The sequence below is a fragment of the Eleginops maclovinus genome, chromosome 2 (assembly GCF_036324505.1).
Source record: "Eleginops maclovinus isolate JMC-PN-2008 ecotype Puerto Natales chromosome 2, JC_Emac_rtc_rv5, whole genome shotgun sequence".
NCBI classification, from domain to species: Eukaryota; Metazoa; Chordata; class Actinopteri; order Perciformes; family Eleginopidae; genus Eleginops; species Eleginops maclovinus.
In genome coordinates this window covers 13986837-14002686 of record NC_086350.1, presented here as the reverse complement: position 1 = coordinate 14002686, position 15850 = coordinate 13986837, and the positions used below count along the sequence as shown (strand labels likewise).

General features: G+C 40.0%; 1 protein-coding gene across 1 annotated transcript in view; it reads right to left on the bottom strand.

The window, feature by feature from the left end:
• The window catches only part of sema3d (sema domain, immunoglobulin domain (Ig), short basic domain, secreted, (semaphorin) 3D), a 29336-nt gene extending 15104 nt beyond the window's left edge, over positions 1-14232 (bottom strand). Inside the window, exons 1-5 of the mRNA XM_063874602.1 lie at positions 13957-14232; positions 6454-6711; positions 2443-2603; positions 258-320; positions 47-166 (exon numbers count right to left, since the gene is read on the bottom strand). Coding sequence (XP_063730672.1) covers positions 47-166; positions 258-320; positions 2443-2603; positions 6454-6661 — 552 coding nt within the window. The 5' untranslated portion in view covers positions 6662-6711; positions 13957-14232. The remainder of the gene's footprint in view (positions 1-46; positions 167-257; positions 321-2442; positions 2604-6453; positions 6712-13956) is intronic.
• Positions 14233-15850: the final 1618 nt, after the last annotated feature.

The window sequence follows — 15850 nt, the reverse complement described above, 5'->3', positions numbered from 1 at the left end:
TCAAAATTAATTATTGCTGAGGTTCTCATTCTCATGTGTACTTTACCTCTCTGCGGCCAGTAATTTCAATAAAAGCACAGGTGGGGTGGAAGGAGCCTGTCCCACAGCCATAAACATGTGTTCGATTGTAGTTGTGGAGGACCCTTACAAAGTTAGCACACTCCAACTACGACAAGCAGGGACATAAAAAAGAGCAATGATGAACTATTATAAGAATGATGAAGAGATGATATGATTTGAAATAGTCAAGTACTTACATTTGCATTTTTTCCTGCCAGTTTGCACATATCGACTCGGTCCCGGGGAGCAGGCCAGTTAATCTAATGACAGATAAAAAAAATGAAGAATCTTTTCACATCTCATATGCTAAACACATCCTCACACGGTTATTTTCCAAGTATATGTAACAATAATTCAGGTTTTTAAGATCATGTTTCAGACAATGTCATTAACATATTAATTACATTTCTGCCAGGATGTTGAAATGCAATAACACCTTTTTTTAAATAATGAAAGAACAATAAACACGTTCAAGCTGCTGAAGGTTCAGAAAGCAGCTACACGACTTCTCATAACATCCAAAAAGGGGGGTGCATAATACTCATGTTTTAGTATCTTTAATCTCTACACTGGTTACTTGTGCACTTTAGAGTAGAATATAAGATTTCATGGATCAATTTAATGGGCTCTCCTGAGTAAGCTCATGACCCCATAACCTTAAATGAGCCTAAGTGCAGCTCACAATCCTCAAGATAGTCCTTTGTAGTGGCTCTTAAAGGCTCAACACAAGGGGAGGCCAGGCCTTTGCCATGAGGGCCTCCCAACTGAGGAACAAAGTACCAGAGAAGTACAGGCACGATAGTTCTTTATTCAATACATAATCCCTTTTAGCGGCAGAATATTATTTCTGTTTCCCTCTGAACTGTTGTTTTTTAATTTTGCATTGTACTCCCCCTTGGTCTGTACAAAGTTCCAGTGTAATATTGAAAGTGCTATATAAATAAAATGAGCTCTGCAAAATCTTCACTCCTCACCTCTCTCTGTGACAAGTTGAGGATTATTAAAAAGCTGATCCAAGTTGTACGATAATTTTACAGCTCCAGGTGCTGGTACAAGAGAGCTATGGACGTATAAAATCAGTGTTCCCCATCTTGTTCACACATGTGTTATAACAGGCTTAAGTGCTTAGCGTGTTTCCTCCCCTAAATCCTACCAAGGAGCGCTATCGCCAAACATATTCATTGGTCTACAAACACTTGCATAATTATTAAAACATCTTATGATTCCATATCAATGCATGCCGCAAGGAATTCATAAGAAAAGCCACTGTTACAACATGATGTGTCGACTGAGTACGGTGTGGGGCCTGTAAAGGTCTTAAAATGGTTTTAAAGTTCAGAAAATGAAGTAATCAGTGGCACAGTTTAACCACAGCATATTGGGATTGTTAAAGACTGAAGTAAAACATTTAAAACATAGCAGCTATGTCCTGCAAATCAAGGTAGAAACAACTGGGAAGTTTTTTTTTTGTTCGTATTTCAGTACCAGAGGGTCCCTATCTTCGAGGTATGCCTCTTCATTAACTGATAAACAACAAGATTGCTTTTCTAGATCATATTCACGGTCAAGGGCTGGTCCCAGAGGGCAAAGAGAATTACACTTTTGGTGCATAACTCCCTGGCATCAGTAACAATAACCATAGAGGCAACAAAAAGATAACACCTTGAGAGCAAGACTAAGAGTTAAAATAACCAGATACAAATCAAATAAACACACAGTCATCCCACTTGCGGATCAACCTCAGCTGCATAAACACACACTCACATTTACAAACTTTAACATGTGGCATCTGTCAAAATGCATTTGTGTGTTTGTGTAAGTGTGAGTGTGTGTAGTCCATAAAAGTGTTTATACTTGTGCGTGTGTCCTCCATCATGGTGACCCTGACCTCGCCCGACAGACAGTTTCAGACTGTGACTGAAAGGTGAGCTCTTCTCTTAAACAAAACACGTCAGGGTTCAATTCAGCTTTGCAACAAATGGGGGGGGGGGGAACTTACATCACCCCAATTAATGGCAAGCCTCATTTAGGGGTCATGTGCTGAAGCATTTCATGTCTAATACTGAGCTGTTGACAGTAAATAACAGAGCATATTAGGACGTTTGAATGTCTAAATACTGGGTACTTTTACTCAGTGGGGAGCAGATACTCCATCTCCTATTGAAACTTGAATTTCATAGACCACCATCTGGTCAGAAGGTGTTAGGGATTCTTAAAACACTTCAAAATATACCAAAACAACTTGTCATGAATAACAAATGGCCGCAACAGTGACATACTCAAAAACTATTGTTTATTTATTGCATTTCATTCTTTGACCTGTATTGTTTTATATTCTTGTATATAATTTGCATATTCTGTATAATTCACAACATGGTTTACCTTTCTTGGGGCTCTGGCCAGGTTGTCAGGGTCAAGCAGGTAGATGTGATCCCTGGCTCCCAACAGAAGACGACCTCTCTCCTCATCCAGCAGCAGCGAGTGGGAGTGGAGGCCATCGGAGGGGCCCAAAAACAGAGATACACTGCCGGCTTGCAGCAGATCTGGCCCAGAGAGAGCAAAAGAAAGACATTGACACAAACAAAGAGATTAATAAATCTCTGCTGTACAATGTGCTTATGTACATCTAAAAATGCACCATCTAGTATTGCATTACACTATGTTGGAAAAGTTATTTGAGCAGGATTAGGCTGTCAAGTTTAATTTTTTCTCTTCAGTTCATTCATCCTAAAGACAAGCACTGGGTTTCCTCTTACAGAAAAGAAGACAAGTCTTGGCTAGAACTAAAATGTGACTAATCCAATGTGGTTTAACACCTTAGCTACACATGCTAATAGAGAAGAGATACAGTAGCAGACACATTTAACAGCACACTACTTTGGTGCATGCATGATCAGATATCTTCATCAAGCTTTTTTCATAGCTGCTTAATAAACCATGAAAAAATATTTTTGTTGAACAGAAGCTTTTAAAATGAGGTTTGATGTACACTAACATGTCTGCCTTTTAGTTCTTTCCTGACAAAAATGACTGAACATCCTCAGAAAACATGGATTTAGCTGTTCCATAGGCCTGTCATGGGTAATGTGGGATTAGATCATGATAAGAGCAGGTGGAATACCTGGTGCTCACCCATAAGCTGATGATGCAGTTTGCTTTTGACTTCTTTATGATTTATAGTGTTACATTTTAAAGCTGTATAAAAAATATAAAATATATGGTGTAAATAGGTTCTGCAGTTTCACTTTGACTAACAGGTTCCATTTCTGGGAGCTGAACCCTGACTACATTCTCAGCCCAGTACTGTGTCCTTGATCTCCTTGATCTGAGTAAATCTATTCTATCACCAGGCTCTTTTCATTGCGCCAGTATAGCAACATGCCTTGAATAAACACAGGCTCAGTGTGGGGGAGTCCTTTGGGAGTCACTCTGAAAGGATTGACATTGTGATTACCCTCTTGGTGTGAAGGATTGGAGAGGTTACCAACCTTCAATATTTTAACTTCTAGGACCCCTCCAAACCACGCAATCCTGCTTTAATACCACCTCCTTTACACACGCTCACACACACAGCACTGCCACATGCTCATATCTCTCACCCCTGAACATCATGCCCCCAGCAGACTAAACCTCACAGAGAGATTAGGCCTTCTAGCCTTTGGCTAACGCTAATCTGCTCTGTAAACACGTAGCACTATGAGCCCATTCAAACAGCATGCTTAGCTGTTGCCGCTTACTATAGTGGTCCACACCTTCTCCCAGAGAGGAGAGCCCTCATTCCCCTTAACAGCTGACGATTAGCTCTTCTGCTGGAGCTCTGAGGCACTCTCATCCACACATGTATTTGAGTAAGACATCACCATGTTGGCTTGCTGCCAACAGGTTTCTGTTCCGCTGATGAATTAGATTTAATGTCTGCTATTGAAGAAGAGCAGACCATCTAACAAAGGATGAGTAAGGTAATGCTTCATCATCCGCATTGCTCCCTTTTGTTTGAAGGTTGATTTTGATACAAGGGCATTGAAGTGGAAAAGATGTACATTGCTGCAATGATGCTGTATATAAATCTGCCATATGGCTGGAAGAACAGTCACGCCATAAGAATTCCCTACCTCTTAATGTGCTCTGCGTTAGGCTAGCTAAGAGGAGGCTGTATTTTTCACATGATTATGTCTTTGTTCTCTGTTTATTAATATGCAGTATATGAGGTTCTGTACTGGTTTCAGAAGACACAGAGTAGCATCACAGCCAATTATGTTTATAAGAACTTATAAATAAAGAAACCATTGCTCATGAACTTTTGCACAGCCAGATGTATCACTGACATGAGTTATGATGTGTGGTTTCTAAGAAAATTAGTTAGTTAAATACTGTAGCGTTATATTGTGCAACTTTGCACTATGAGGAAACTGTCCCTTAAATTGTGCTTCTACTCTACATTTTGACTTATAAAATGTAGCCCTGGAGAAATACACACCACAAGACTTATGACAGATTGCAACGATGTAATTAAGTACTTTTAGTCACACATTAGGAACAAATTCATCACAATAATCTGAATGTGCAGCATATTAAAAGTATTTGAAACCGATTTGTAAGAAGGCCTCGATGTATATGATGTGGCTCTGAATGAAACTTGAACTTGTCTTTTTAAAGAGGAGAGTTCATAAGTTTGGAGTAAAAGGCAGTTGTTTTGGAGGTGTTCACTCAATCAGGGATGATTGTGCTTTGATCGTTTCACCCTTCACTCATTGTAGCTGTGTTTTCACTGGGGGCGTGATGTGATGTTAGAAGAGTGATCACTGCATGGTGGTGTTGCTTTTGAACAGCGTGCACTGATGAGACCATGACAAGTTATGTGTGAATGATGTGTGCATTGGCTTGGCGGTGATTTTGCTTTTGATGGTTTGTTCTTCACCAAAAATGGACATTGTTCTACAGTTGTTAATCTGGTGTCTTAAAGAAAACCATTACATTCTCAGAAGGCCTCTTGAGTCAACAGCAAATTGTAGTTACCCGCCCTGATAGTCAAAGCCAAGAGACACACCCAGATACAGTATCAAAAAAGTTTTCTCAGATATATGGCCCTATTAAAATGCTATGTGAAATAATAAAGTGCTTTATTTTATTATCTGGTGGGTTTGGAAAAAAATGAAATGAGACAAACCGTAGAGCTAAATGCTAGAATTACTGCTGAGTAAACACTATCCATAGCAATCATTACTCCTTCAGCTACTTACATATATTTAAGGTGGACACCTGGGACATCCATGTGTATCTATTTTCAGCCATGGGTTTTGGAAGCCTTTGACCAGAAGGCTTTGGAGGTTAAAGTAGAGTGAGTTTACGTTTAGGCCACAGTGGGGATTGAATTTTATGGAGCAAGACTGAAGTTCATTTGTGTGGTTTCTGGCAGTTGATACAAAGCATAAGGGATGGAGACTTTGAAGTAAAGTTTGCTCTGGAGTTTAGGATGGGTTTTAAGGGGAACCATAATTCAGCTTTTCTCCGGTGGCACAAAGCAAACAGTTCACGCAAAACTAAACATATATTGTAGTGCACATTGCCGACTAATATGCACACAGCAGCTTGAACGAGAGTCTCCAATGGACAGAGAGCATCAACATGAACAGTTACTCTGCATGATTGTATTGTATGAGAGTAAAAGTTACATAAAATACAGCACATTTTAATAACTGATTGCAATTTGGAGTTATACGGTTATGTCAAGATAGTGCATGTTTGCCAAAAGGTGACCAGGGAACATTCTCATACCCATCTAACTTGACAAACAGGGAACTAGGAGGTGGGCTATTAGATCCATAATTGAGTCTTATAGCTCGTACTCTACTTTACAGTGTTGTTTCAAAGACCATTTACTTTAACAGCACAACTGAGTGTAATATTCTCTCTTTTTACTCTTTCCTCTTGGCAGTGTGCACACAACCGCAAGAGAAAGAGAGACACGTGGAAACCAATTTTACAAGGAGAGACAGAGAAGGGAGAGACAGAGAGAGAGAGAGAGAGAGACAGAGAAGGGAGAGAGAGAGAGAGAGAGAGAGAGAGAGAGAGAGAGAGAGAGAGAGAGAGAGAGAGAGAGAGAGAGAGAGAGAGAGAGAGAGCTAGACAAGGCCTTTGAAGATGCACATTGAATGTCTGAAAAGCTTACAGGGAAAAATGTGACAACAAAAGAACATTTGGGAAAATCAAAAGTGTAACTCAATAGAGTCATAACGAGTATCTCATATATACAATAACTACAGCGAGGTGCAAAGGTTGCTAGCACTCAATTACCCAAACTTTATTTTGTTCAAGCTGCAATCAAATGCATTAAGGTCAATGTTAATTATGGAACAACATTTAAATCTCAGACAAATCAAAACTATTTCTTACCTTTATAGTTGAGTTTGACCCTGGGGACAGTTTGTTTGATGCTTGCTCCAAAAGGGAGGGTGGCCAACAACATCAATCCTACTAATGTGAACCCTGGATGGAATAGTACCTTAATCCTCTTCCTTTTGCTGCCATAATTACTGCCAGACATGCAGTGTAGAGCCCCAACTTCATTCAGACTCTGATTAACAGAGTCCCCTTTCTTCATGGTGTGTGGAGTGGTCTTGTTCCGTTTTCACTTTATCCTTTCCTGCAACCCTGGAGGAAGACCGGAGTAAAGAGTCAAGCAAGGGAGGAGCAATCATACATGTGTCTGTTTGTGTGTGTGCATGAGTGTATGTGCAGTCTCATCTAACTTTGCGCAGGATATGCACACAGGTTTCTGTTGTGACTATTCAGTCATTTCACCATGGAGCCCTACAGGCATGTCCCCTCTCTTTACCCGTCCTACATCAGCTGCTGCCTGTCACTGGCTTTCCTTTTGTGTCGCCCTTAAATCTGTTTGCCCAAAACAAAGGTCACGCTAACAAAACAGTGACATTCTACAATCTTTCACTTCACTATGCCTCTTTCACATCCTCTCTATCTCCTCTATCTTCTTTGACTTGGATAACTCATTTAATTCTTTAGCTAAATGATACTGCTTTGTAGTTTCAGCATTAGCTGAGGACCCTGTCATCTCCTGCTTTATATCCTGTGATAAAAATGGGCCATGTAAGGTGTTGGACTTCACAGTGCATTAAAGAGGCCTGTAGCACAGACATTAGTTCACACTCAATGCAAAGTGAGACATATGAGTGAACAGTCATGGGAACGCTTTCTGCCTTTTCTAGCACTTATAAGCATGAAGAACGTGAACGACAAGTACAAATTGAACAGGGACAAAGTGAAATGATTGAACATGAAATTAGAAATGCGCCATATGGGAATGTTTTTATTGTGAACTAGCAAAGATGGTAATATTAAAAGTTGATTTGTAACACCGTGTAACAGATTTCCCATGGCCTTGTCAAATATATTCTGTACATAAAACAAGAATGATATAAAAAGGAGATGACTAGAAAAAAATCAGATCTAAGAGCTAATTGATAAGTAATTAACAACTTCTGCATGAAGACAAAAAAACAGACTCTGGTTATTCATAGGTATCTGAATTGAAATGTCTTTCATAGTTTATTGTTGCTGATTTACTCTAATCAACACAACTACACAAGTTTTGTTACTTTGATCGTTCAAACTCAAGAAAAATGGTGTCTCATACCATAATGGAATGCATCCTTACCTCAACCTTACCCTAAATTAGAATCGTTCTGTATGTAGTGCATCTCGCTGCCGAAGAACCGACTGACTACGAACAGTGTTTTTAAAACTGCTTTCCTGCACATTCCACAGCCACCTAGCTACTAATTAACCAAACAATCGATGAAGAAATTAATGAATGCATCAAAAGAATGCCTCCCCCCTAAGACCTTATTGCTGAATTGCCCTCATTACTTTCCTTCCACCCCCATCTCAGATAACACACATCAACCTGTCTTGTGACAACATAAACAATGTCAAGCTAAATTAATAGATTGGATGTTGCAAACACTCACACATCTCAAATACTGAAACCAAGCATGACTCTGATGAAGACGCACTTGGCATCACAATGCTCTGTGAATTAAGATTCAAGACTTTCTCTTTGCACTGCAACAAAGCATGTCGAACAATTGGATGTACAGTATAGACAAGAAAGGATAACCCTTTTGGGCCAATATTGTGTATTATAATGTAATTAGAAAAACATTCTGAGAACATACATGTATTGAACCCTACACACAGAGATTTGCATGGCATGTTGGCAGACAAATTCAAGCTGTAACAGTACAACATCATTCCACCTCATTTATTTTCCCTGTCCAGTTTTGGCAACTTGAGCTCATTATGGAGAATCAGGGCAGAGTGGCAAATATCCAAAACCCTGTAGCTCCAAACTGGAGAGGATTAGACCCTGATAAACAGACTGCTGTTTACTTAAGATGACAAATTGAGGCACCTTCACACCTTCAGGGTTAGAAATGCAGATATAGAGCTGTGTGTGATGGATGGGCAATCGGCAAAGAGAGTGTGAAAGGGAGACGGTTTAAAGCTGTGCGGTCGATGCAAACTTTGTGAGCGACAGTGATAGTGATGCTAGTGGGGCTCATCCTTCCTACAGTATCTTCAGGGGCGCAGTGACACGATTTCACCCATGTGAGTAGTGATCGAGTAATGTATCTCTCTTTACCGCTTGAGTGTCACCATCTATCAGTAGTACAGGCCTGTGCAGCACCCCTCTGGAAGAATACACCTCAAACAAAGGAGAAAGCTCAAGTGTTAGAAGTGGAGCATTAAGAACTCTCCATCTGTTGAGAAATAGATGGCAACAGGAGATCGTCACAGGATATAGCAAGGGAGGACACAATTCGGTTGCCAGTCAGTCGATACTATGGAAATGGTGGATAATACAGATGAAAAGAGAGATAGAATGTGAGAGATAGAGAGGTGCAAAAGAGAAGAATCAGACAGCTTGTGCCATGTGGGTTAAGCTAACACCCCTGTTTCCTGGCAGCTACAGCCCCTGTTGTCTTTGGCAGCACGGCCGGGACAAGGTGCAGGGGGTGATGGGAAACAATCCTGATGGCGATGGTGACAGATTTAAAGCTAGCAGCAAATATGGTGCTGCTACCTTCAGATCTCAGCCCAACATATAGCATGTTAAAGATGTCACCGCCAATTTTCCAGTCGTTGGCTCAACATCAAACAAATGTGCTGTCCGTCATAAACGTCCACTCACCAGCAGCCATTAATTACCAATACAATGTATTTTTTACTAGAGTGCTATGTTAGACATTACGAGTAGCTGAACTTTAAAAATAAACAATATTCACAGAAGTTGTCAGCAGACATAAGGAAGGAGCAGATGGTGAAGAAGTACTCTGGCCATGGGCATTTTCACACAGAGACCACCCCTAATGAGGCATTTAGCAACACCCAGGTGCCCTGTAGCGTACACTATTATCAAACCCCTCCATCTCCACAGGACAGAGTGCATTAGCAAGGCTATTTGTCTTTATTCCCCGACCACAGGCACTGACCTGGCACAACAACATAGGTAATTGTTTCTAGCTCTCAAGACATTCATTGCTTTTCTTGGCAACAGTCAATCATCTTTTTTTTACTTTGTATTTAAGCAAGCATGCAACTCCCCTGTGAGTCTGTGTGAGTTCATGTCTCAAAGGGAACATGCAGGACAGCCACCAGGCCACACTGTTGGTGTTTTCACTTAACACAAACTATAAAGCATATAGGAAAAGCATTAACGTTGTTCTGCTGGCTATAACTTCATTTACGGATGGTAGTTAAAAGGAAAACACAACATTGTTCAAATAAAGACAAAAAATGTTAGCTTTAGGTCTTGGCACTGTTTATATTGTGTTTTTTACTTCCATAATAAATACTTTTGAAAAAAGCACTGTCAGCTCTGTCTCCTAAGGCTACTAACCAAAAATATGAATGTTGATCTATAGGGTCCAACCGTTATGGCTTCTAACTCCTATCTAAACTATTTTGCCTTAATAATGTTAATACATCAAACACTTGGTGCAGCTTAATGGTATTTAACTGTTGAGAATTAACTGTTGCCACAGAACAAGTAAATATGAAACATGTGATCCCTGTGGCCATGTAATATTTTTATGGACTAAGATCAAAAACCTCAACGTAAATACTATACTAAAGCTTTTCAGCAGCTTTTATTGTATAGCCGCTTTTATTCAGTACTTTATTTACTCAAGTCATAAAGTAAACATCAAGGCAGCAAGCTGTAATTCATTATAGATTCCAACCTCAAACGTTGCCCGACATTATCTGAGTGAAATGCCGTATCAATCGACACAGCATGTGTATCACTTGGGAAATTACATATCACTCCAAAACAATGAATCAACTGCCAAAATATCCCCTTGCGCACAAAACCTAATCTTCCAAACAGAGCGATAAAGACATAGATGGGCTTTGAAGTTAAAAATGCAGCCATTAATTAGCCCTAAAACATGAATAAATGCTTAGTAGAAAAACATGTGAGATAGGGATATCTAATACCTCTCCTTGCACTAGAACAGGGATAATTTGATCCCTTGACATTAGGAAAGTCGGTATTTCCTGCAGCAGTTTACCTGCAAATAAATCCTATAAATCAGAAATCCACAGCTGTCTGATTTCAGGAGGCCCATCTCATACAACTAAACAACTCAGACAGTTAATTCAACTGCTATAGTAAATAAGTGAATGAAAAGATTTCTCAGAGTGAATCACTCTGGCTGTGTTCTGCATCACATAAACACATTAGAACTACATTAAGAATAACAGACATCTCATGACAATCACACTTGGGAAGCCTCTACGCATGAAATAGGTGGATGGTAATGCCCAGGCTCGACTACATTCCATTGGAATTCCTTGCTATTTTGAGGTGAAGAGTATGTCTGTGGTGAAAATCATAAGGATAGGGATAAAAATACCAGCCCTGAGTTCCTATCCATCCACATTTTGTCCTTTTGCCCTTAAGTTGTTAACTGAAAACACTGGTAAGAAATAACCTAAGAAACTGCTGGTATGGTAACCAAATACACCGAAGACACATAATATTGCTTGTGCTGCCTTTGTTAAAGTCTTGCTTTATGTTTAATGTTACTGTTTAATCCTCCAATCTTAGTCAGTATATGGAGCCAGCTCGGGTCTGCTGTCACACCAAGATTGAATGGAGAGGTGGGAGAGCGGGGCGGGGCGGGAAGAGACACTGGATCTGGGCTTTAACTCCTTTCAATAGAGAGGATGGTTACGGAAAAACAAAGTTGAGACAAAGTTGAGAGGCTATTGAGAACAGAGAGAAACAACCGTGTAACTGAGATAACGGAGTATGGATAAACATGACGTTTAATATGGGAAACAACACAAGTAACTCTACACATGCTGAACGGAGCATGACCCAAGCCTGCATCTCTGAATGTGTATGATTGTCTCTTTGTGTATGAGCATATGCGTGTATGTAAGCTAATACCATCCTGAGGTAGACAGATGGGAGTAATAGGGCATGAAAACACTAAACAGAGGCTGACAGTTGTAGGTGCTCTCACTCTCCTGACGGCCTGAGGATATAAGGGTACACCCATGTATGCTATGCAACAACTCCTCTCAAGAGCATTACTTTCTTAAACAAATGTGGAAAGTATCTCTATTGTTCTTTCCTAGTCCTGGGAGAGCTTTTGTTATGTGGTTATCTCCACCCGAGCTCCAGTGTAGTTCAGTATAGACAGAGGAAAGGCTAAATAGCTGCAGGGCAGACAAACCTAGCCGAGATGTCTGTCTGCAAGTCATTGGCACCTAGACGTTGCAGACTTTTTAAACACACTAACATCACCAGTGCAGTAAAGGTGCTTGCTTCTTTGTCTGTGTGCAAGGAAGGATTCTGGAAACAAGTCCATATAAGGATAATGTGCAGCTTGGCTACAAATCTGTTTCAATAATGCTCCCCTTCCAGATCCTGTTGAGTTTTGAGAAAGACCTCTTTAGGTTTATAGTTTTCATCACCGTCCAGGAAAAAGCTTTGAACGCCATGACGCTGTCACAGAGCGCAGGAATGGTGCTGGAGGCCATTCATAACACAGCTACATGTTGTTGCTGTGATTTTTTTACGGGTAATGTTTGATCAGTCTAGACAAGCAACATAGAACAGTGATGAGTTAAAGCACAGGTGGCTCAGGGTTAGCACAACATAAGTTTGAAGAAATGTACACAATGAACAAAGGGAAGGGAACCACATACCGGACTTACATTATAACTTATTAACAAATATATTTTCCTAACTATAAAACAGCTCTAACAGAAATGAGACTAAAAAACATTTTCAGAGCATACTGTCAATTTTCAAAATGTTCCCAGCACACGTTTCCAGGTTGTGGTATCACACACAGCCCATAATCTGCTTCGTCCGCAGCTGCTGTGTATACAGTGGCCTGCATTAAGTATGCCTGGCAGACACCACTTCAGTGACGTAATGTTTGGACCATGTTAAAAGGAGAAAATCAGACAGGATTTTTCTAATTTGTCTTTCTGTGGCCCGAAGCAGAAATCATTTATTTTCCCCAGTCATGCTGATCGAAAGCCCTGAAACACTGCCGGGGAAATCAATATCCGCACAACTCCCATCTCTCTTTCTGCCTCACTTCGATAGTTTCTCTGCTTCCATAACAACCCCTCAACACAAAGCGCCTTGTAGGGAGTTAGATAAACCTTAAGAAGCACAGCAAGTGGAGAGTGGGTCCTTGAGACTGTTTGATATACAGGGAAGGTAAGGATGGTTAAATAACTACACTAAACCCACGTGATTGTTTTTTTCCCCAATATGCTGCACAGTAAACCACAGAAACATAAATATCACAGTGAGTTCCAAAAGTAAAGCAAGTAAGTTCACTGTAGCATGTTTAATGAACCGTAGAGATGCAATGTGAATACTTGGATCATCAAAGAGGACTGAAAAGGCTGTCTAAGTGCACTTTGTCACATTTAATTTGAGGTTGAAGCCCCCACATTCAGCCCCCTCATCAAAAACTGTCTAAATACATGTCAAGCACATTTGGTACCATAACATTCTGCCACTGAACCAACTACTCATACAGTATATCTGTATACCTGTGCGTATTCAGCCCCATATATCTCTCATTGGTTTAACATAAAAACACACTGTGACACATTGACTTGAAGTTACAAACCCAGCTTCATTAACTGTAAAGTTCGAATATATTAATATCACATGTGTGTGATTTAATCCTAGGGGAAATGTCCAACCCCAAGTGTTAGCACCATTATACACACATTGCTGTTTTTTGATGAATAGAATCAAAAGATCAATGATTATTGTACATTTTCAGCAACTCAAAAGGGTTATGCTCAACATCATTAATACATCTTCAAAATCCATCGGAGTAACTGAAAAGTTCAGTTCAATATGTTTAATGAAAACTGTTCTGGATTTCTTAAAAAGTTGACATTTAAGAGGGATAAGCCCCAAAATCCAGATTTTAAAAAGATAGATTTAGGAAATGTGTAAAGTCCTGCAGGACTTGTTGCAGAAGTAATCGAATACATTAAATATCATAACGTTCGATAGACACATTAACGACGAAGGAAGTAGGTGATTTTAGGAAAGAAGAAATATAACCGGCGTACACGACGTATTGTGGGAAATATATATGAACATGAAGTTAAATGAAAGTAAAACCTGAAGTGATATACGGATCTGTCTTCGATTCAGCTCAAATCTGGACAACATCAATCAACATCGCAAGAGAATAACACAAATGCATCGAATTTGAAAGTCATTAGCAAAACTCATGATATTAACTTAAAGAGTACATCAGAGCTCCACTTTACAGCACACGATTTGCATCTCCGTTGTCAATATTGCTTGTTTCCTCTTACCTGCGCATTAAACTCCGTCTCTTCTCACATGCAACACATGCCCACACAGAGGGCAGAAGCGTCACTCTCCCTAATTAGCTAACCCTCAGACAAAAGTAATCAACAGCATTGCGCGACGTCGTCCCGACCAAAAGGAAATGGATGGATAAACCTAAAACTTCCCCAAAGTATTTCGACTCCCCTTAATTGTAGTCAAACGCACTCTTGCGCTCTTGAACTCTCAGTGCACTCCTTCTGTGTGTATGTGTGTGTTGGATGGCTGGTTACTCTGTGGCAGTTCGCCCCAGGAAAGACAGACGGTTAGCTCCCAATTATGCTGCTGCTGGAGGGGAGGGGCCCTCCGCATCTGCAGCTGCCAGCCAACAGTGAATTCAGTCTGTAGACTGTGGTTGGGACCTATTAGTTCTCAAATGGTAGAAACACCAGCAAAAGGAGAACTATAATAACACTGATTGTAATTTAAAAGATATAATAGAAACCAGCTAAGTATGGAATATCAAATAAACTATCAACACTGCAGCGGCAAATGTTGCTCGAAAGTTGTTTATAAATGGATTCTGGTCCAGATGCTCGGCATGCCTGTTACAGAAGTGGAAGAGCAGTGCATTGAAGAAGTATTTTTGATGAAAAACACCAGTAGGAGTTTTCATAAGCTGAACAACTCACATTTGTTCAACGATTAATAAAGCATTAGTAAAGTCATGAATTAGATCTTATAATCCTCTTTGAGTTGATGACTTATTAGAAAATCATACCAAAATGCAATAGAAGTTTGATAGCTATAAGATGAAATGAGCTCAATGATAGAATAAGAATGAAGTATAATATAGAGCATAGAGACAAAGAAACTTGTATGATCTATTCTCTGGGATTGATTACAATTGATTTGATAAAGAAAATGTTTCCCATGCCATAGGGAATAACACATTTTTGTCAAATTTGGGATATGAAAGCATGCATGTCTTGTGACGGCCTAGGCCGATCATTTTTCTGAACCGTTCCTTCTCTAGGTTTCCCTTGGACTCTGGTGAGAGGAGCGAACAGCTGTACGTGGGGTTAGCCAGATCCTGCTGGGTGGGATGCTCTGGTCGCGTGTCTTTTAGACGGGAGCGTGCCGTCCTAAACTTCTGGTAGATTTTTAAGTTAAGATAGATTTTTTCTTTTGGCACTCTCAGAGATGAACACACAGACATGAGCCAGTCCAAATCCACACAATTATTTTTTACTTGAGTAGAAGTTGAAGAAGGGTCAGAGCCAAATGCTGACAGAGGTTACATTCGTTTAGGATGAGAGCTGAAATGCTGGACCCAGAAAAAAGAGCAGCAGTGTGTCACACTGATAAAGTGAGATGGATACACATGTGATTGCACTTCGGTGGTAATCTACCTATTGTTGCTCAAGCTCTGGGGGTATGTATTTTCAGCTGATGCAATTTGTCCCAGTTACCGAAGAAGATTAGGTTAAAGGTTAAACCATAGTCCTCCCTCCCTGTTGGGTGGTTCAGTGTCAGAGTGTGTACTTCCTCAGGACAACTCCCATAAAAACAAGAGTAAAACCATTTGATGACGTAAAATGTGATGACGTTAAACCCCGCATGCTGTCAATCCCATCCCTGCCCATTCTCCTGAGAGTTGTGTTAAACATTTTGTACATTCCTGTTCAATTTATCATTGTGAGTTCCACATTTTTCCAAACAAAAAAAAGCCACAATTAGACCATTTTCTTTCAGGGATATAGAAAAATAAGCGTGCAATTTTAACTTACCATTTCCCATGCTACAGACACCACACCTCTAGGAAAGTAGAATATAAGTGTTTGACATTTGTCCCTCAAAAATAACTAATGCATCTTTTTATGCGTTAGTCTAATATTAGTTGAATGAGAGAGATGGGCA